General features: G+C 43.9%; 1 protein-coding gene across 4 annotated transcripts in view; it reads right to left on the bottom strand.

Annotated features, from left to right (window-relative positions):
- The window catches only part of JMJD1C (jumonji domain containing 1C), a 158,834-nt gene that overhangs the window by 49,194 nt on the left and 86,549 nt on the right, over window positions 1-23,091 (bottom strand). For 3 of the 4 annotated variants that reach the window (XM_039554089.1, XM_039554088.1, XM_039554090.1), the window contains exon 3: window positions 6,716-6,829. In XM_039554089.1, the coding sequence (XP_039410023.1) occupies window positions 6,716-6,829 (114 nt within the window). Of the gene's footprint in view, window positions 1-6,715; window positions 6,830-11,893; window positions 12,006-23,091 lie in introns of those variants that run through there. The other variant, XM_039554091.1, reaches the window with a different exon arrangement.

Here is a 23,091-nt window from a genome sequence, read left to right on the forward strand (position 1 = left end):
TTACTGGTGAAGAAGTAATCGCTTGTGATCAAACACAGGAAATTCTTCATCCAGAAATACTGGATGGATTTTTAAACTCAGTAATACCAAGCATGGCTTTTCAGAAGTACCAAAATACTTCAGTGAAAGGATTTGATATTCACCTTCAAAGAAGAAGCAGGTTTTGTTCCATCTCTTCCGTTCTGAAATCCAAATTTTTAAACTACTTACTTCAATACTACCTCCTAGAGTAGGATTAATGAAATGAAATCAAATCATTGAAATGACTGCGTTTTTTCAGAAATTGTAGGAAGAATAAGTTTCTCTACAACAATGCAAGGAAAACTGTTTTCCTATGGATTTTAGAGTCATCTGCATTGTAGTAATCTCAGTTTATTCAAAGGACCTCACAACTCTTTCCTCCCTTCCTCCTTGTGTACCTTCCCACAGCCTCAGAAGTTCCACCTGAACTCCCTCCCACCCGGAAGAGCCACACTATTTGTGGCAACTGTGTCACCTTCCTGCTGACTGATGGCCTCCCCTCCGCACTGCTCACTTCCCTAAGGCTTGTCAGATCTGAAGAACTCCACTCCTGCGCCAAACCTTGCTGAGACAAAAAAGTGACTGAAGCCCTTACTTCTTAACAGATCAAGGTAAAACAGAAAGGTGCCATTTTATTCCACCTCTTTTGAGAAAACAGAGCAAGTTCTCAAACAAGAAGCTCTTTTTCAAAGAGAAGCACAAATACAGGCTTATGGCAGATGATGTACATCTCCCTCTGACTCTACAAATGGAGGGTGCCAATCCCTCCTCCCTCATTCCTCTCCTTTTGTGAGCATCCCGATGAAACTCTTCTGTCCTGCACGTGTTACTGGGAGTGAGGACTGGGATGAGTCATCTGACCCAATTCTAGCTGGACGAAGCCTTTTGCTTCCCTGCATGTTGGAGCCGTACGCTTAAACATAGATGTGTCAGTAACAAGCTGTTTAGACCATCGCTCTTTACAAGGCTGCCAGAGAAGCCAGCTGGACTCCGTATGGGTGGTCCAGAGACATGGGAAAGAACTGAGACAGTTCTTCAGCACAACACTGAGAGGAGTTAAAAGATGCAGAAAGCTGTGTGTGCCTGGGTTGCCCATGAAGGAACCGAAAGCAGGAGTGGAGCACATGATGGCCACTGCCGCCAGCTGGCCAGCACCCGGAGTTCCCAAGCTGCTTCTCACAACCTCAAAGGGTGGGACCAACCCCAAAAAGCTCCTGCCTGCCTGGTCAGCGGAGGTACAAGTTTATGGGAAAACCAATTTTCAGCTGCAGCAGCTATTTTTAAGCCTGAAGCTTAAAGTAAGAGAAGTCTGAAAGATGAGTGCACATGTAATTATGGGGTGCTTAAAATACAGACAGAAAAACACTATTTTGTCCCTGTTTCAAGATGTTTAAAGATTTTTTTTATGTGCACGTGTCATTACTACACAAGCCCTGGTTACTTGCTCTTACAAGCAAACAAGTCATGGAATCCAAAGGCATCCAGTCTGAAATATCCAACGTCTGCCCATAATGAACAGAAAAGCAGAGCAGTGGAGTTGCCCATGGCCCTTCACTCAAGTCTTTCTTAATGGCAAATATGACTTGAATTTGTAATAGATCAAGGTAGGTGTATATTAGGTCCTGTATCTGATGTACCTACTTCATGATTAGCGAGAAAGTTTATTATTTCAACAATCTTTAAGGCGCGTTAGACATTTGACCTGCCAGCATTCAGACGTGCCACACACATTTAGAAAAAGAGCAAAGTACAGGTGCCTATCGCTCTGCATGCAACACCTCCCACGGGGGATTTCTCATCGCCCTATCTTTACATCTGCAGCCTTCAGCACAGAGGTAGACAGGCAGACTGTACCATTTAGAAACACTAAAGCAACCAGGCCTGTCTTCCAGAAAAAAAAACCCTGAAAAAAAGAAGTTCTGAAGGAGAGTGTAAGGCCTGAAGAGAGATTTCACTGTAAACATTCATTCTTAGCAAGTTTGGGGTTTTTGTTTTTGTTTTTTTTTTTTTTTAACCAAATAGCCAAGAGGACTTTTTAAAGACTGTGCACCCTTCCACTTTCCTCCTTGAGTGGTAAAATACCCTTTGCAGGAAGTTTAATGATTTGGAAGGAACTTCATTTGAACTCTGTCCTGCCTCCACTGTGCACATTTGCTCCAGTGCTGTGTGCTCAGAAATCCTTTGGAAATACATTATCACACACATTATGTACATATTTGGAAGTATATAATCTATCATGCACCCTTGCTCTGCCTGACCCAGACACACAGCTGAAATGCACACACTGCTTGGGAAAAGCAGTGTCTTTTCCAGATCTTTCCACAAGCGTATTTTACTATGGAAAAACACGATATAAAACACTTTTTGTTATTCTTCATTTGCTTGTCTGAAGTATAATGCAGTTGACTCCAGCTGCTTTGGCCAGCAACAGCAGAATCACACACTTCAGCCCAACAGTGTCTGTGACGGGCACTGCCAAACACCACCCAGACAAAAACACCACTCTGATGAGGTCACGCATACCATATGCTGGGCTTTAATGCTTCACATCCCCATCTATAGTCCTTCAAGTAAACGACAGTGCTTAAACAAATTAAGGCATGATTAGCTTTGCTGCTGCTTAACTTAATATGTGTATCACAACAGACAGACACATAGATGCCACAGAACAGTACAAATAACTTATTACAGAAAACTGCTTCCGTTCAAAGTATTTGATTTAGGTCACACTTGTATGTGTAGACTTAACTGTAATTTTTCCTTAAAACAGCTTTTTGCAAGAGGTGTTCATTTTCAGACTACAGCAAGAACCATTACTAAACCCACCATACTTGTGAATTTTTAAACACAGAACATACATGATATATTACGAATGCGAAGTAGAATTCACATTAAGGACCTAACCTACATGTCCCATTTCAAGACTTACACTTCCTACAGATACTAGTTTGAGATAGAAAATGCATGTTGCAAACTTTGTGTCTCTCATTTCCTGCAAAGGACAGAATTTTCATTCCATTGCTAAGCAAAGTACCACAGCAAATGTTCGTATCTGCTTTATCCTCAAGATCCCCTTGTCACCACCATAAAATGAACTACATGACTAAATGGTCTGACCATCCCAGATTAATGAATGAGTCACTCAGTCACACACAAGTTTCACGTAGAGAATAATACAGTTTACGTCCTCCATGAAGCAACAGAGATAAAAGCCACCGGAAACAAGTTGTAGGCTGGTGTTTAAGGCACCACACATACAGAATCCAAGCAACTTCTAAAGAGAAGGGCAGGATTCTAATAAGTACACACATAAGGTAAAAGAAGATTCATACGCACATTTAGCAGTGAAGACCAATTCACTGGCAAGTGTTATAGTTGGTATAGCAAACCTTGTGAAGACATGCAAGTGGGCTTGTATACTGCATGCCCTACTTTTAATAACGATATTCATCCAGCCCTTAGCAAGGTCATTGAATCTCTTAACAATTGAAACATGTTTATTTATGCAAAGAGCAGACATGGCATGGGAATGCATGGTTCACGGTTCCCCAGCAAGTCCTGCCAAAGTCTCTTTCATCTTGTTCTGGAAGAGCCACTTCTGGTAACGACAGTAATTTAGTTCTTTGCCTACTCAAACTTTGTTTTTCCTGCCAAGTCTCAAAGGATGCCAAGTGTGCTGTTTTCTTTGCTTTGAGCAGTTGTCACCTTTACAACTGGACAGCAGCACCTTATTCATGAAGCCTTTTGGCCCAATTGTTATGTGAAACACCACTGTCTCTTGATCAGAACTGATGTGAGCAGAATTCATACCAAATACTTGTCTGCTGCCCATTACCAGTATTATGAGTCTATGTAACGATGGGAAAAATTAAGTCAGTAGTTAAGAATTGTATCTGAAGTGAAATGGAGTCTTCCCACACAGATTCAAACTTTGTTTGTTTTGGCAGGAAGATACTGGAATTTTAGGCACTAACAGCAAAACGCAATAAAAAAGCGTTTAGGTCACCATGGTCTCTAAGGACTTCATATTCAAAATGTGCAGCCATGAGCTTAAACAAAAAACTAAACACGTTTCAGAAGACTCAAAGTTAACTCATCCCTGCAAAGAATGATTCCTCACTTCTGTCTTCTGCTCACAAGCAGATCGATGCTATTCCAGACCAAACAAGGGAGCAAAAATACCTTTTTTTTTGCAAAGCGGACAGTAACAGGAAGTTTACCAAAGATTTATCTAGGATCTGGTTTTACGGCAAAGAAAAGGGAGGCCAAAGAAAAGGAAGGTCTTACAGAAAAAAAATACAAGTACAAACTACCTTACATTAAGTGACTAATTACTAGGAATGTGATTTCCAGCATTAACAAAAAACAGCAAGCAAAAGCAATAGACACAATCCTCCCACTTCAGGTACCTTTAAGCAGAAAATAAATCCCAGTAATAAAGCTAATATTTCTGTCTAACACATTATTAGCATATATAGTTTCTGTTCTCTTGAAGACATTATCATTCAGTAAAAGCTCTTATCTGTACAATTAACTTGTACAATTTGGCACTAAGATACTGCTAGCCCTGCAAAGAGACATTCTTACAAAAGACATTTCTCAAGCTTTTTATAATCATTCAAATAAAGAAATCTTTGCACTATTCATCAGTGAGCACAATGCTATTTTATGTTTCTACACTCAATATCCAAGCAGTATCTAGTTAAAACGCAAATTCTGGATGCCTTAGTACTTAGAGGAATCTCCATCAGCAAACTTCTTGTAATGTTAAAATAAACAATTCCAAGTATCTTGTCACCGAACTCATGATGGATACAGATCAACAGCCTCCATCTCAGGCTTTAATGGGTAACTATTTGCTCCATGAGAGGGGAAAACAGCCTGATCTAACACAGAATTGCCCTCTATGTGTCAAAAATGGAGGCCAACAGTTAGGGAGACCAAGCTTATCTCTGGAACTGTTTTTGACAAGCTACTGCTTTGTAGCAGTTTTTGGTCAGTATCTCTTTGAGAAGTGAAGATGCTAACACTGCTAATTTCAGTATTACCTATCATGATAGCATGAAGCCAGCTGTTCATTTGATGCATTTTAAAAAATACACTTTCAACTTGAATGCATCTTCCCAAATTAAGGTGCTTCTGAGTCTAATGCTCTATCAGTTAATATTCTTTGAATGGCCTAAAATGCATAGCACATTGCTATGTCACTGCCTGGCAATAGCATTGTTTAACAAAAGGCAGTCCTCCTATGTTCAGTTTGCTTTGCTCAGCTCAGAAATGATTCACTGCCAAAATGAGATTGATTACTGTTACTGGAATGAGCATTATCAGACTCATGATCTTGACAGATTTCAGGCAAAGGACAGACACTAGCACCAGTATTTGCTTTGTAAAATGAATCTGGAAGACTGCGGCTGGACTCTGAGGGCGAATTTACACTTCATGGCTCAGCTGATTTAAGAGGTCGCTGCTGCCAAAGGAGGATATCCCACTCTGTGTTGCGTCATCCTGACCCCCTCTGTAGAGGAAGCCACAGCACTGGATGCACCCTGGGCTAATCCAGCTCAGCTCATGAACATCACAGGCTTTCCCCCGCACTGTGTTACCCCCTCCCGTGTTTGAAAATCAAGGCTGTGCTGGTTTAGAGGGCTGAAGGCACTAGCATAGGGGCTGATAGTGGGAACTGTTCTCTGCAGCAAAGCCAAGCTGTTCCAGCAGCTCGAGTCATAACATGTAACCTCACCCTGACAAGAAACGTTCAACTCGTTTGGCTTCCCCACCACAGACACACAAAAGCACCAGCCTTTCCACGAACTGAACCTCCCTCTCCTTTCCCTAGGATTCTCTCTCAGCCACTTCTCTTCTTCTAGCTCTATATTTGGTATTGGGGAAAAAAAAACATCTTGGTGAAGCAGGAGGGAAGAAGGGGTGTCAGGACAAAATTACATAGCATTTATTCAGGGCCATCTGTTATTCCAAGTCTGTAAGTACTATTTCTGTATCACCGCAGTGTACCATCCAAGCCATAAGGAAGAATTTATGGCTATTGTAATTGCAATCAGTTCAGCACAAGCTGAACTATCAAGTATTTTTCTACTTGTCATAGAAGAGATTTTTAGACCTTCTTCTGAAGCAGCAAGGGGGGGGAATACTAATTCTCTTGTTCTTTAAATACACACGCATTAATATATTAATGTGTTTCTAATTAATGGAGAAGCATTAAAATCAAGAATACTGGAAATTTTACCAGGCTTAAAAACAAAAGTAAGAGAAGTGGTTTTCTTTAAAGGAACTAACATTTTCTGCTATTCATTCTCCAAAAAAACTCAAAAATCAGTAAGTGGAATATCATGCAAAGACCTGGAAATGAAAGCTTCAGAAGGAGGGATACCATCTTCTATCTGCTCTACAATTAATGGTACTGGTTAACCTTTAAAGGGGTCAGGTATTTTAATGAAAGGTGGTACAATAATATTAGTGGCACAGTACTCCTTGACATGATCAGATTAACTAGAATCATATATAGTACACAATATAATCTTTCACAAAATAAGGAATAATCTCTGCCAATGATCAAGAGAAAATTGTTCCTGAAACACAAAACTTCAACATAAAATGCACTTAAACAATAGTAAAAATATGGCTTTTAAATAAGTTAAATGGATAGTACTTATGCACTAGTCAAATTTCTTACCTGATAGGGCTGAAAGGCACTATCTTCAGTTATGAAATCCAGCTGTTTGTCCACAAGGAATTCTACTGCAGTAATTGAATTGTATACACTTTTTCCAACCAAGGGCTTGAATGTCTATCAAGAAAAAAAAATGGAAAATTAAGCAACTGAAAAAAACCCTCAGCACATCAAACCCAAAACTGCATAAATACTGATGTATTCTTCCATCAAAACAAATTAAAACAGAATAACAATTAGTAGTTATACAAGAACTGTTGTACAAGTTATACAAGAAAGAAGGATTTTGTGTTCTGATTTTTTTTTCCTTTGTGCTGTTGGTGGAAAACCAGCTGGAAAAGAGAACTACACCATACATTCTTCCCTTCCCTCACTGTGCTTGAGCAAGATTATTTACCACAGAAGTTTAAAGTACAGAAGCACCATTCTATCTTAAACACACAGCTCAGCCCACAGATCCTCTCTCCCTGCCTGCAGGACCAGCTAGCACAGCAGTGATTACACTAAGGACAGCTCAAGTGGAAGCAGACTGCAGATGAGAAATTGCTCCCCCCCTTCCTGTTCTGAAATCGTTCACCTTGCCTCAAGTCAACCATCTCATTTCCCTGCCCATCTCTGAACTGTTCTGACTCTGCGCCTGCCGCCCCCGCAGCCGCTCCTCCCTGCAGCAACCGGCTGCTCCAGCACAACGCCTTCCGAGCCCACAGCACTGGGCACGGGCATTTCGCAGCAGGGCCAGGAGGTTTCCTGATTCACTCCGTGTGCTGGGAAAGCAACGAGGTCCTGAAGACCTCGCTGCTGGAGGAAGGAGGAAACATCCCAGCTCTGCTGCAAAATCCAGGCACAGAGAAAAAGGAGCAGGGAATAAAAGGCTCCTTGACACCTTTTTGCCCAAATCCCCTGCCCTCATCCAGGCACAGCAGGATGCAGCAGGCAAGCACGGAGGGTGCCGTGACTTCAGTGGATCTCCCCTGAGAGGGGACAAGCAGGCGGTCCCCTTCCCTGCTGGCTGGGTTTCCTGGAACAGAAGCGCAAGGAGAGCGTGACTGAGCGGGGATGTACCGACTGGGGATGAGTCAGGTGAAAAGGAAATCCCAGCGGATGGAGGGGAGAGAAATGCTGCTCTGAAGACAGACAGGAACAGCAGAGGAAGACATCAGTGAACAAAAGAAATGACTGGCAGAAAGAACATGCAGGATGCAAGGGGGAAAAACATGGAGGGACAGAAAAAAATAAGAGGAAAGTTATTCTACAGGACAAAAAAACAGTAATGAGGGAAAACAGGAAAAGAAAAAAGCCCTTTGAGACCAATTCTAAATTTAAAATGCAAGAGAAAAAGACAAAGAGGAGAAACAAGGGTAGGTCAAACCACATGAAGCATTGTGCAAATGCTACACCAAGATCTGTAAAACGCTGCTATCACAGCTCACACGCAACACCCTGCAGCAACAGACCCCAAGTACTTACAAGGGGAAAGCAGGATCACCACGACCTATTTCCAGATGGGGGAACTGAGGCACGAAGCAATCCCATAACTTGACAAAAGCCACTAAGCAGGGCAGCAGCAGAGCCAGCGACCGACCTGCCCTCAGCCAGTCTGCAGGCAGCTCGTAACAGAGCACTCAAGGTTTTATCAGGCTTCATTACCTACTTTACAAAGGTGTTGCCTTGCGATTAGGCTAAATATAACCCAAGTCGCTCTGGAGCTTCGGCTTTGGCACTTACTAAACAAATGAGAGAATACTTCACAGGAGATACATTATACTTTCTAATAAATTTATCCATCTCCACAAATGCTCAGACTGAATGCACTGCATTCTTGTTTCAATTTTATTTAAGGTTTCACTTCAGCTGCTACTCTTTCCCAGACAAGCAAGGTAAAAAAGCCAAACCTCTCAGCCAGTCCGCCATCTCTACAATACGTAACCAGATGAAAGGGCTGGAGGAGCAAGAGCATATGATAATATGCCAACTACAGAGTTCAAATAGTAAATAATTATTTAACCTCTAATAGCTAAGAAAAGGCCTTTGCTCTTCCATCACTTCCCTACAATGGATCTTGTATTGCTAATGGCTAAGAGAGGGTGGAGTTCACATCATCAAATTGCAAAATGTTGAGTGTATAAACTCACAAGAGGACAAACTTTTCTTTGAAAAAGCCAATGCTGTAGTCTTTCAGCTCTTAATCTGCCCCCACGTCTTCCCTCACACTGTTCTACTTTTTCCATGCTGGCTCCTTTCTAACTTTCTGAGCTATTTTTTAGGTCAAGAAATGTGTTTCCGACTACAAACAACAGGACATACCACATCATTAGCTGAAACAAAACTGCGTGGAATGTGGCTTGCAGTCATCATTCAGGATTCAGACAACACTACAGATTAAGGTACATGTGAGCCATTGGTTTATCTTCCTACTGGTATTGAAAGAACTAGTTCCAAATATAGATCTGGGAGTGTGATTATTCTGAGAAGAGAAACGTAATGCCTTCTCACTTGCTTTCATAGATCTGTGCCTCTAGACAGGTCAACGCCCCCAAAATACGCATGTGGAGGATGCAGGCTATCCCACAAGCACAGAGGAAAAATATGTAAATAAAGCAAAACCATGCCATGTCACACACTTCCTCCTATGCGAATGGCTGCTCCGCTGCACACAACTTGAGATTTTTCAGACGCTATTAAAAAACATTCCCACTATCAAAGAACAACAAAACACCACCCTTTAATAAATGAGTTCTTGGAAAAGCAAAGTCCAGGCTCCATCAGTTCCACGAGATAGGCAAGCCACCAAGGAGATACGCAACCTGGGACAGGTTAGGGATTTGAAAAACTTTAAGATGGAAGACATAACTGAATTTCACACTACATATTACCCATGCACAGAGAAAAACAGACAAGAGCACAGTAGGCAAGAGTCAGCTATCAGAGGCAAGCATGTGAGACATGCAATAACATGAAAATAGATGCAAGAAGGTCCAACGAGCTCCTCACAGACACTCCCTCTTTCCATTCCCAAAGTGGAGGACAACTTTAAGGACAACCAAGCATACTGGCTGAAACCAGGAAAAACTGAACCTCTGTGAACGAAAATCTCCCTTTCAAACCTGCAGCTTGTAAAAGGAAGCTTTATGTGTGTTAACCCAATTCCCCAAAGACCACAACTAAGCGAAGGACTCAAGCACTCAATTTTAAGCGACATCTGGCTTCACCACTATTCTAAGTGGCTGCTTGGAAAAAAAAAAAAAAAATCCACTTTTCCCCCCACCACATTTCCCTGCTTGGCCAAAGGGAGCTCCATAAACACACACACACACACTCTCTTTGGTTGCTTTCCTGCAAGTTCCCTGATGCTGAATAAAGCGTGTTTCTTACTCTGCCCCCCTCGCCATGATTTTACCCCAGCTCATGCCAGCAATAACTTGCCTACAAGAGGCAGCTGGGACAACACTGAGTCTGAGAATTGGATTCTGGATCTTCTGGAAACTCAAATAACTTTTTAGAAGATGTTAATTACCATCTCTCCACAGAAAACAATCACAAAACTATTCAAAAGCGTTCACCAAATACTAACACAGCAGATTACTCACTTACTACCTTTTCTAATGCCCAATAACACAACTCATCTCTTTATTTATCTTTCCAAAACCCCCATAGCAACCACAGGACCCACTTTCCCAAGGAAGCAGCAGCGAGCAAGCACACAGTGCATTTTTACCTCTGCCCAGTGCAATTAAGCAGCTGGAGTGGTGGTAATCCGCCTCCAGCATGTGAGCAAGCAGTTCCCTGGCACTGGCCAGGACTCCAGGAGCCGCCTCACCTCGGCTGCTGCAGCCTGGGCGCTGCCAGGCTGTGACACCCAGAAGGCTCAATGCAGCAAACGCTCGGGTTACAGCTGAGCTCGCAGCTGCTGCCCGGCTCATCCCGCACGTACCACTGCCTCAGCTGCCTCGCTGAAGCTCACAGGCTGCTTAGCTGGGCACTGTGCCTCAAGCCTGCTCCCCACACCACAAAAACACATCCTACTATGCACACACACCGCAGTGGCCCTTTTTAAAAAATCTTTCTAGAGGAATTTATGCCGTAAGCCTAACAGCCTTTGAAAGAGTTAATAATTTAGAAAGCTATTCTTACACTAAAACATTTACACTCTCTACTTCTTCCTCTTTAAAGCACAAAAATTGAAAAGATCATGTAAACTTAATTTTTACGTGCTATTCAGAAAACTTTTCCACATATTGTTCTCTAGCCTTGCTGTTTAGTCTGCAATAGCGCAAACACTGGCACCTTTTCATTATGACACTCAATCATTCAAAATAGCTGTAGCTCTCTTCCAACGCCTGTTTGTTGCCATGGTTTGTACTCAAAGGCAGAATTACCAAGTGAAAAGAGCGGACAATCAGTAAAGCAGATCTGACGTTAAAATCGAGCACGGGGTTTCCTCATTCGCGGATTACCCTGCCTGCAATCCCTACGGAAGCACCCGTTTCCAGCCAAGGCGTTATTCCGGGCGGAACTCTCGCAGCCCTTCGCCGGGGGGGCCAGAAGGAAGTACCCGTCGGGACGCGGGGGGAAGGCAGCGCCAGCCGGGCTCGCTGCCCGCCGGAGCTGCCGCATGGCACCAACGGCGCCCACGGCTGTTCTAACGGCGGGGTCCGCGCCGTTAACGGCCGGCACCGAGTCCTGCCGCTCCCCCACCCCGCCTTAACGGCAGAAACTTAACCGAAGAAAAGCAAAAAAAAACCCACAAAACCTCAGGTTTTTTCTTAACTCCCCTTCTCCCGTTTCCCGAGCGGCGCAGGCCACCCTGCGCGCCTCCGCGGGTGCGGGAGATAGCCGGTACTCACGTAGTCCCGGGGTCGCCGCGCTCTCGTGCTCGCCGGGCCGCGCACAAAGCCGCCGCCGGCCGCGTGCCGCGCCGCGCGCGCCCCCCGCGGGAGCCCGTTCGTCACGTGCGCCGCTCCGCGGGGACGGGACGAAGGGGGGGGTCAGGACCGCGACAGCCCCGCGGGCCGGGGGTGCGGCCCGTTCCGCCTCAGCAGCCTCGGAGGGCAAACAAAGGCGCCCGTCGCAAAGTTGAAGTGTCCGCGCGGGTTGTGTGTCCCGCAGGGGAAGCCGCTGAGGCGCCCCCCAAACCACAGCGGCGGATTCTCTCCTTCCCCCCCCCGCCCGGCCGGTACGCACCTCGCTCGGCAGCCCGGCCCGCGGGACCTCCGCACCCGCCTCCGCCTTTGAACTCACAAGGAAAATGGTTCTCGCCGCGCCGCTTCCGGGTCGGGCCGGGCGGCCGTGCCGGGGGCGGAGACGGCGGGGCCGGAGGAGGCGGCGGCGGGGAGGGAGAGAGGAGGAGAAGGAGGAGGACGACTCACCGCCCGCCCTTTGTGGGGCCGGCGCGGACTACCGCGCAGCTGTGCGCTCTGCGGAGGGCCCGGCGCGTCCCCGCTGCTGGGTCATGGCGCGCTGCCGATGCCGCTGCTTACATAAGGGCGGGCGCGCGGTGCCGGGGCGGGAGGAGCCGGGCTGGGAACACCGAGCTGAGCGCCGGGAGCACGCCGCGGGAAGAGGCGGCGCTCGGCAGGCGCGGCCCGCGTCCACGTCCCGCGGGGGCGGAGTCGCGGGACACGTGTGGCGGCGGCTCGGGAACGCGGCCGGGGCACCCGGGGCCGACAGCCGCCCGCTGCCGCCGCTCCGTGCCACAACCTCAAACCTCGTTTATGGCCTCAGTGCTTCCTCCCCCCGCGAAGCCCCCGCGGCGCTGAGCCCGGCCTTGGAAAGCTCTTCCCTATCCCTCCCGCAGGTGGGCTTTGGAAAGTTAGCAAGCGAGGGCTGCAGCTCGTCCACATTAAACCGAGGGGAAAAAAAAAGTAATAAAAAGGAAGGGCGGGTCAGGCATGAGCTCAGTGCCTGGTTTGGGTCCAGGAGCAGCCGGAGCAGAGGGTAGTGGGCGGTTCTGCGCCCCCCTGCGCCGTCAGAGCCGAGGCTGCGCAGCTCAAAGCCTTCAGCAACAGCACACAGTGCTCAGCAGAAACTCACGGAAAACGTTCTCAAGCACAATTTTCTCATTTTTAGCATACAACCTATTTTGTCCCTGGTGACCGCCTCCCCCCGCCAAAAAAAAAAAAAATAAATAGAAATAAAGCGTGTTTCCCCACTTTCCAACACAAGCTAATGTCACTAACTAGTTGTTAACAGTTCACATGGAAACTTCAACTGCATCTTGCAGGGTGAAAAAGTTCAGGGGACACTTCGTAATGAGAAAATGGTTTCCAAAGAGAAATTTAGCAAAAACACCTGTAATACACTCCTTGAACTTAGCTCACATACACAAACGTGGATAGTAAGAAGAAAAAAAAGAAAAAATAATCACAAGGGAGGTTGTGATAGAGACATTTATTTCCCCCAAACTCTTTAAACATAAACAGCTGTACATTTTTCACTTCATGGAAAAAATACAAAGCGTGTCATTTGCCAAGAAAGTATGAGAATAATGGGAAATCAATGCATGACTACATCTCTGTTCTCATCTTGAATTATTCCAAATGATGTAAGCTTAAAGGTGTACCGGAATGCTATAACATACTAAGCTTTGAAATAAAATAGTTGGGTACAGCTAAACATTAAAGCTGAACTAGAAGGCTCTCTACCCACCACAGGCTTTTCTCCAGCAAATTGGTTTTCTTCCATAACAGTGACACTGCACGCATACAAGCAAGGGCAGGAACCAGGCTACCTGTACATGGAGTTTGTCACTACCTGGCCTATGCTCAAACCCTGTAACTGCAAGACTCCTGGATTTTGCTTGGAAGGGACACTAGCAGAGGCAGTTTATTGTATTGATTTTCCTTTTTTAAGTGGTCTTCCATCCTGGCTGGCTCAAGGCAGCTGAGCAGCCTTATATGGCAACAAGGCTGAGGGGAGGCAGCAGTGCCTTGAGCAGCCTCCATCTATTCCTGACCACCCAGACTGGACAGTTGCTCCTCCAGCACCCCTGCCACAGCCCGTGACCAGATCTGCTCAGGGATACCCTCAGGGCTTGCCACAGAAAGGCTGCTTTCTTCCACCAGCAGAACATGGCTCACTAACCTCCTTGGTTCCCCCAAAACACACCTGCCCCAGCCATGCCATGGTGGGGCTGCACTGCCTTATCACCAGAGGAAAACATTAAACATCTTAGTGACACCATTCTGACCTTATTTCCTTTCACTTCCTTATTCTCCAGCCCACCTCTCACTGGATAGGGGGGAATAACACCTCAGTCACTTTCACCAGTACTGAGAGAGGTCATGTAGTAGCAAAGACTGAAAGGCAACCTTATTCCAGGTTTGGGGCTGCAGTTCGCACTGCGGTTCCCCTTTGGAGCAGAAGTGTGCCTTGGTCTCTGCCACCCAACAGCAACAGAACCTCTTCTCAAGTGAGCAAGACAGTCTTTTACAGACCTGGTCCTTCAGAGGCCTCATCACCTCTGAAAAATAAAACTTGACCTATCAGTAATAGCTGACACAAGAAAATATCTTGGAACTCAGACTTTACCAAGTAATCAATAAATAAAGTACATACTAGATTACCTCCAAGAAGTACTGAGCATCCCAAAAACATACTACTTCTACCACCAGATTCCCACCTTTCTCATACAGTTTCAGGTTTTGTTTTACCATTTCTCTTAAGAGCCCAGACACTTAATAGCTATTTCAGGAAGGGCAAACAAATGAATAATGCCTATTACAGAGCACAACATACTTCACGCTGCTCTTGAACTAATGGCACTCTGATAGCTGTGTGGTATGTAGTGCAACTGTCAAAGCAGGCAATCCTTAATAATATCCAAAGACAGACACTATTAAAATACAAATCACAAGACTGTCTGGAGGACGGGCAAGTTTGCCCGTTTGGACAAAGCTTTATTAATAGACTGCAACTTAGTAACAAAGAATATTAATACTCAGCCCAGCACCACCAATTCATTACCACAGAGGGATTTTGCTAAAAATTCTCGAGTTTCACCAGCTATGCATGGAATACTAACTCAGCAACTCCATTTCCAAGGGCTTCACTTAAAGGCATCCTCAGGAAAAATCCACTAAGTGGTAAAACGCCTTTTGGAAGTATAAAAAAACCAAGAAAGTTGCTACAGGTATAATTGTTAATGTTAAGTATGCTAAGGCAACATAAAGTGACGTTTACATCATTACGACTTACAAAATTTACGACAATATATATGTGTATGTTATTAACAAAACACAGATTTGCCATATAAAGGTACTAACCAATTTTTAAATAAGGGTTTTAAAAGTTAGTGTCTATCCAAGCCTGGTTTTGACATTTGCAAAATACTACACTTTACAGGCTTATTTAGTCGTCACATTATTTTAGCACTGTTTTCCACTCCTATTTGCTTCTTCTCACAATTGGGCCTGAACTCTGTCAAACAAGCCATACTATAGGCTTGCAGAACAGAGCTGCCTTTGTTCTTTGGCACTGCCAGTCCCCTATGGAATCAGGCAGCACACTGAACTGCACTCGACAAACAATCCCTGACCTTCAATTACTGCCTTGGCTCACTGCCACAGGATACATGTATTACTGGTAACACAACGTGCCCTATTTTGCAGATAATCGCTAGAACTACAGATAATCATGAAAATCAACGGAAAAACGCAAACATTCTCTTCCTAAATTTGCAGTTGTAACTTCCCCGGTGTGCTGCAGCATAGCCCAGGCTCGGGCCACACATGTGAGGATAGCAATACTGCAGGTTTTGTATTTTTAGTGACTGCATGAAAAATTCCAGGTGGTGGATGGTTTTGCCTTCCTCCGCTGGAGGTTTTCAGTTTGTTTTTTGTTTGCTTTGAGGCGGAAGGCACGCTGGGTTGTGCTGGCACAGTCGTGCAAGAGCTGCTCTTTTTTTTTCCCCTGCTATTTTTTCCCCGTTAGAAGCCTGGCAGGTTTTTCAGTGGAGCGGCGCTGGCCGAGCGGGCAGGGGCCGGTGGCAGCTGCAGCCCCTGCACTTGCAGGCTGGCGGGCAGCCAGCGCCCGGGCCCTGTGCCACCGCCCTGCTGGGAGCTACGGCCACCGGGAATGCCGCACCGGCACTGGGGAAGCGACAGCACACACGGATCAGGCATTCTGCTGTGATCCCCCTTCGTTTCTTGCAGACAGCGAACCCCTTGAACTGCAAACCGTGCTCCTTCCTCACACCGCGCCAGAGAAACCCACGTGCGCAGTGCTGCTGGCCAGGAAAGAGCACATGCAAATATTGCAAATGAGTAAATATTTAAACTTTAAAACAAATGAAGGTTAGTTAAATCGGTCTTCATCATTTAAATTAGCATTTTTTTTCTGCTTCTTCCTGTCTGTGCTGCCCCACATTTGCTTAGCAAGCAGAACCGTTTCATAGTGATAGTCCTGCAGATATTTCCTGCAAAAATAATGCAGTGTAAGGGCAGAGCTACGGTCAGCCTCATGTTAGTGGAGAAATTAAGATTCTCATTATGCATTTGTGCAGCCCATCGAGTTCAGACCCTGTACTTAAGTGCAGAAGCCAAAGTCCAAAGGAGAAATTAATGTGTGTGAAACAATCATTACTACTGGAACTGCAACACCTGAAATGCAGTAACTGGCATTCCGGTGCCAGTTCATTTGGCAAATTCTTCATTTAACTCTCCTTTTTTGGTTATTGAGGTGGGCAAATCAGACAAGCAAAAACTTCACCAGGCTATCTTTAGTAGTTTTTCAAAACCGAGAAGCTGAGGACAAGAGTGTACATGACGGAACACATGCAACAGTACAATTAATACACTCCACATCAGTGCTAACTGATTTTACAGTATATTTCAAATTATTCCAATTTAAAATATAGTTTCTATCCTTGCAATGTTTTCAGTCAACTTTTAAAACTAATTTTGACCTTCTCTGGGCAGGCATCATGGGGTTTAATGCTGCATGCATCAACATGACTGTGCAATTTTCCCCATTACTTCATCCCCATCGACTTCATCATACCAGTACTGTAAACACAACTCTGGGAATAAGCTCTGTTAGTGATCTGGTGCTATTTCTGTGGCTGAATTAGTGTCCCTGCTGCAACAGGAGACCAATAATTGTGGTAAAAGAAAAACCAGATGCATGGCCTTAAAAAAAATCATTATCATTGTAGTCAATAGCATTGTATGAGTTTTCTTATTTGCTGGAGAGTGCTCTAACTCCAGATTCATGTTCAAACACAAAATATTGAGCAGTCACTCAGACTTTGTAGATGTCTCATTTTAAGGCAAACATCACTGTAACAGACTTGTGTTTTCCTAAGCCCCCTTCCCTCATTAATTGAGCAAAAATGCTGGGACCCTTGCCACTCACTCAAATCGAGTAACATCAATGTCACCTTATGTGTGACCTGCTCTCTCTCATTTCTGGGTGCAGGTCTTTCTAGCAAACCTTATAAAACACGTTTTTCTACCCATCCCCGTAGTTCAGAGCACCAACCTATATTCATTCTGCATTTCATTCTGGCCTTAATAAATGCACACGTGCTCAGACCATGCAAAATTCTGTCACAAACACCCACAGCCAACAGTATTCACTCTTTGCACTCCTTTCCCCAGCAGCCCCATCACATCACACTGCACCTTCAGACATACAGCATCTTCCAATCCTGGTATCACTCATTTACCAGTTTCAGGAACAATTTACTGGCAACACTAGCAAAGCTGATTCACTGACGTTTTTCCATTTTCTCCTTAAAACTCTGCTTGCTGTATTGACCTCTGAAACCTTGACAATGGGTTGGCCACTGCTTTATGGAAGCCTAATCTTCCCTCATAAGCAATGCCTTCTATTCCCCACCTCCTGTCTCTGTGTGTCATCTGCCCTTGACTCACTCTCACATTTTAACTCTATGCAGAAAAGAACCCTTTTCCTTCTGTGCTTGTTGCACAACACATTGGACAAGGAAATCCTGGACTTTCATGTGAGTTTTCAAGTGTCGTGGTAATGTGCCACAACATTCATTAACCTTGGGACCAGATTCTGTCTTCCACAAAGCAAGCTTCAAGTTCATAAAGCACAACAGCTTCAAGTTCACAATGTTCTTACCCACACTCCGTCTGCAATATTCATCAAACCCGTTTTAACTTGGGTGCCATCCATGCTTTGCAGTATTCATGCTTTTTCAGCCTTCTTGCTTCCATCACACTGATGCCAAACTCCGTCCAACTCATTTCTTGGCTTTACTTTCTTCTTCCAGCCCTATCAACGACATTTACAATGTTCTTGCATCCTTTTCCCCTATAACTTACTGGATCTAACATTCATTTACCCAGCCTCCTTCCAGCCTCACCTCCAGAAAAACAACCTGATTGAGAACATCAGCTTCAGGCTTCCTAACATCCACTGAATTTCTGCTCTTCTGATTCAGCATCCGTGTTCCTCTCATAATTCCCACTAACTGAAGTCCATTACAGAACAGGACTCCACCTTTCACCCTCCTACTATTTCCTGTCTCTCTCAGACTACATTCCCAACTGCCTCTCAGAAGCTCATCTAGCTTCCTGAGAGTCACCCAGATCTACCTTTCATAAGGTCCCTTTCTGTTCTTATTCCCTAGAACTTAAATACCTGCCTCACCTTTATCCAGCTCACCCCCTACATATTTGTTAACTTGGATTTCCAGAGCACTGTTTTTTTCCCAATTCACCTGTTTTTTCAGTTCCTCTGCCCTACCACTCCTTGTCCTTTGTCTAGAGTATCTTATTTACCAGCTTAGTCATATTCCTGTCTTTTACATGGACTGTATTTTATTTTGCATTTTTCTACTTGCTCTTCACCAAAACAACTCGGGAGCGTCCTCACCACAGAAAGCTCAGCTTCCCACTGAAGCTGAGGCTCCTTGACTGCTCAGGCTGCTGGCAGGCCCTTTGGTCAGGGATGCCTCCTGGAAACAAAGCCACTGGCTCCATCAGAGGCAAATCGGGGTGCGGTTCTGAGGGAGCCTCACTCCAGGCATCACTTCCTCTCCTATGGCAGCGTGAGCATGCACCCGTGCTGGGATTTTCCATTCCCACAGCCCCATGACTCTTGTAACATCAACTGCTCCCTGTATGCCTGATGCCACACCCAGGGCTTGCAATGTATTTGAGACACCATGCTATAAAATGGTCACTTGAATAGTGGCTGGGACAACTCAGTTAGGTCTCTACAGGGAGTGGAACTGGCTCTTGAAACATGTAGCTGGATATGTTAAAGAGGAGCTCCTGTTTGAAGCTATCTGCAATAACAAAAGCTTCAAAAAATACAGAAGGTGAAGTAGAAAAATCCTGGAAAAATATCAAAAACAGAGAGCAGTATTTTAAAAGAATACATATTGAAGAAGCTGAAAGAAGGAAATACCTACTTCATGTTATCATGTGAATAAAGTTGTTGAACATTAAATCTGGATTCAGTTTCTGAGAAGCAAAAGACTCCTCAGGGCCACTCCTCCAAGTTTACATTTACTCTCTTTTACTGACAGCAGTGCATTTCACTATTTGTCAGACACAGCAAGACCTATAGAATAAGCACATTCAATCTGCAACATATTCTGAACTGGGGGGGAAGAGGGTGATCCAGGGGTGTTGGTGAATAGTTAAAAGGCTGCAACTTCTACCCTTTCCTCCCTTTCTACTTCCACTGTCTCCAGAAAAGCAGGAACTCCATTTGCCAGTTCTTCAGCATTTCTATCTGGCTGTCTATGGATTCCCGTAATAGGGAAAGGCCATTCATGGAGAGAGAGGATTACTCATTTTGGACTCAGTGCCTCTGTGCTTAGTCCCAGCTTGTTGGGAGTACTGGAACACTTGTCTGTGTTTTGCAATACATCCTTTTTATATTCTAAGCATTATACACTTTACCTGTAAGAGTATCTTAAAAGTAGTATTTTCATATTTCCAAACACTAAGACTTAAGTATTAAGCAACAGTGATGCATTTTGTTTTAATTATCTTCATAAAAAGCTCCATCTTACTGAGACAACATGCTAATATATACTCCTCAAATAAAAATACCAGATTGTTCACCTCACCTGTGTGTGTCATGTAGGCAGGGAGAGAAACAATCAAGTGTCAGACTACACAGAAATGTATTTTAACCTCCTTGAGCAGTATTTTCTCCACTATGATTATTTTATAATCATACTGTAACTCTGTCAGACCTCCTACACAGATTCAGTTGCTAGTACACTGGTTTGATTCCTGAATCTACAGTATTAAAGGCTTGGGAGAACTTCTCAAATAAAAAACCCTTATAGGCATAAGCCACTAAGAAGGTGAGGTTAAAAGTTGACATTTGATAATAAAAAATCTGATGGAACAGACGGGGTTTTAGTCACTATATCCCAGCATCAGGATAATGCTGAAATAATGTTGAAACACCATCAGTCTATCTAGCAAACAAATTAGAAAATAACCTAGATATCATAATGGATTCTCCCCCCCCCCAATGCTATTTTTAGATTCTCACATCTGCCCTACATGCTTGTCCAATAGCAACCTTGATGGACAAACACTTTTTTTTCCATTCAGGAAAACACAGGACAGATGGTGTTCAAAGTATTTCTCTCTGAGATAACAAGTTTTCCGCTTTTTATAAATTCACTCATCTTCAAACTGTGACAGCTGTGAGTTTAAAGATAAAATCAAAATGATCCAGATCTTGTTCATCTCCTTTCTCTAGGGTCTCTGAAAGGTCACACAAACATGTCTCACTTAGAAGTTTCCTACTAAAAGTGAAATGCTTTTCTAAGTTCAAACTTACTGGTATTTTAGAAAGAAGCAATGTATTCTTCTGCATTTTTTTCCAAGTTATGTCTCAGGTCTGTATTGTGAATTTGGGATCTTCTGGATCCATTTGTATAGTGTATCAGACAGTATTTATCTCCAGGATCTATTTATAGCAGTGATTACATTCCCTCATTCCTCCCATACTAATGTGTAGGCAGCGTCACTAACCTACATTTTCTACTTCCACGTAGTCTCTCATGTTAGATTGTATTCTATGCTCTGGTTATCCTCATTGTCCTGCCCTGTATCCTGTTTGGCTTCAAATTATCTTTCTCCAGCATGGCTGAGCAGAATTACGTCTGTTAGTGCAAAAGGGCTCTCAGGGGCAGCTCTAGGGGGACACAAGCATGCCTCTGTTCTCACACATCTCAGAGTCACACCTGCAATCAGCTCGACATCACCCAGCAGGTTCACAGTCCTCCTCTGACTGGCCAGAAGGCTCAAACCTTCTCCTTGCCAGTGCTTCCGCTGGATAAGCTCTTGTCTACATTTGCCATCTGCTCCTAAATCCACCACTTTCTGTTTTATGCAGTGACGTTTTGTTCCATTTTTATTACTTTGTTTCTCAAGGACATTCAATTTTAGTTGCATAAAAAACCCTCATCCTCTGTGTTAAGGGCTTCTCCTATTCTGCACCGTCTACTGGTTTAATCAAATTTAATCAATTAGTCCAAACATTTAAGCAAAAACACAAAGCAAGTCACTCCCAAAATGTACTAACAACTATTGGCAGACAGAACTATTTCACCACTGCAATGCTCCACCTATTTCAACACCACATAGCCAACATCTTATAAACTCATTCCTACCTAATTTACTGTTCACTCTATTAATCATAGTCTTCCTCTGATTGTTCCTTACTTGACATACTGTGGAATGCATTACAAAAGTCAAGATGAATGATATTAATTATATTTTCTTGCCTCACGACAAAGACAACCAAAGTTCTTATTCAAGTGGGTCCATGATACAGCATTTCATGGTAAGAGTAGACCAGGATTAAGGGCAGAGGGAGGAAACACACAGTAGCTACAACCAGTCTATTTGTAAAGACTTTAAAGAATACAAGACTATGAGTAAAAGGCAGCATTAAATCAAAAATAATACAGCATGTCAAAGCAAATTTCCTTGCCAAATAGAAGAGCAGGCTTAAGAAGCAGATCTATATTCTGACACTCTGCCTCTTATGATACTCATGTGCGCAAGCTAAATACATTAGACCCAAATGAAACTAATGTAGAGGCATATCAAGAAAAAAGAAGGCATAAACAAAAAAAATCCCCCGAACATTCAGAAATCACCACTATTTGCCAAAATATGTATGTAGAATGCAGTTCCCAAAGTCACCTACACTGAATCTGGTCTTACTCACTATGTTTATTAGTGACCCAGATCATGGAACAGAGACTACATTTATTAAATTGACAACCAACCAGCTTGATGGGACTGCAAATTATATTAGAGGACAAAAAGGCAAACTGGACAAGGGGTCTGAGAAAAAAGATGATATGCAAAACACTGCACGTAGGCAGAAGTCAACACCAAAAATACTGAGTGGCTAAGGAGGAATTCCATAGAAAAAGAGAGGTTAGGTTCAATTTATGGACTGAGGTAAGTGTATCATGCTGTAAAAATATAAACACAATACTGGGATATATGAATGTTTGTACAACCTGTGTTCAGCATTCATAAATCCTGAATTATAGTACTATAAAGTGAGCAGAGTTCTGGATATTGCTCTTCAAGATAGGTATGTACAATAAAATGAGCATAGTTTTGGAAAATACCATAGATGAACACAGACTGAAGAGACTGGGAGGGGAAAACAGCTGGGTGTGTCTCCAGCTGTGAAAACAGGATGCTGCAAGGAATAATTCCTTAATCTCTACAGCAGACACAACAAGTTTTAACTGCCTTAATTTAGATTAGATGATCTCAAGGTCTTTTTCAGCCTTATGATTCTAGAGTATCTGCAGAGTCACTTACCCCTCCCAAATAAAACAGCATTTAGAAACACATACCCAAATTAAAAATATATTTAAGTCTGCTTTTATTATGCCATGTACCTTTCTGCCCAACATCACCTACTTCATGGCTTCTCTCAACAGCAACAAACCATTGATCGGGGGGCGGGGGCTGCAATGCAAAAAGAGTCTCGAGACCTTGCTCCCTGGCAGCAGTGTTCCAGCACTCTTGAGAGCTGGGAGGTACCAGCTTTCCCTGCCTGCACTAATCCCAGCCTGCATATTCCCACCGACAGAGCTGAACAGGAAGATTTACCTGCAGACCTTGGGAATGGTTCTGGCAGATCATGCCTGACCTGAATGCCATAGAATGGCCTTCCTTGTCTAGAAGATTAATTTTCCCCAAAGACAAGTATAGGGTCAGTAAAATTCATTCTCTGAAGTAGGTATATTGTAGTTTATTTTCTTTAATCTCCCAAATCCTTGACTGCCCCTCACCCACACCCCGCAATGCCTTCCAAAGTTTTATATATTGTGAGGACAGACTGACAGGTTTTTAATTGCTTGCCTAATTCTTCCTTTCCCCTTCTTCATGTTGGCACTGCTTTCT

The sequence above is a fragment of the Corvus cornix genome, chromosome 6 (assembly GCF_000738735.6).
Source record: "Corvus cornix cornix isolate S_Up_H32 chromosome 6, ASM73873v5, whole genome shotgun sequence".
Lineage (NCBI taxonomy): Eukaryota > Metazoa > Chordata > Aves > Passeriformes > Corvidae > Corvus > Corvus cornix.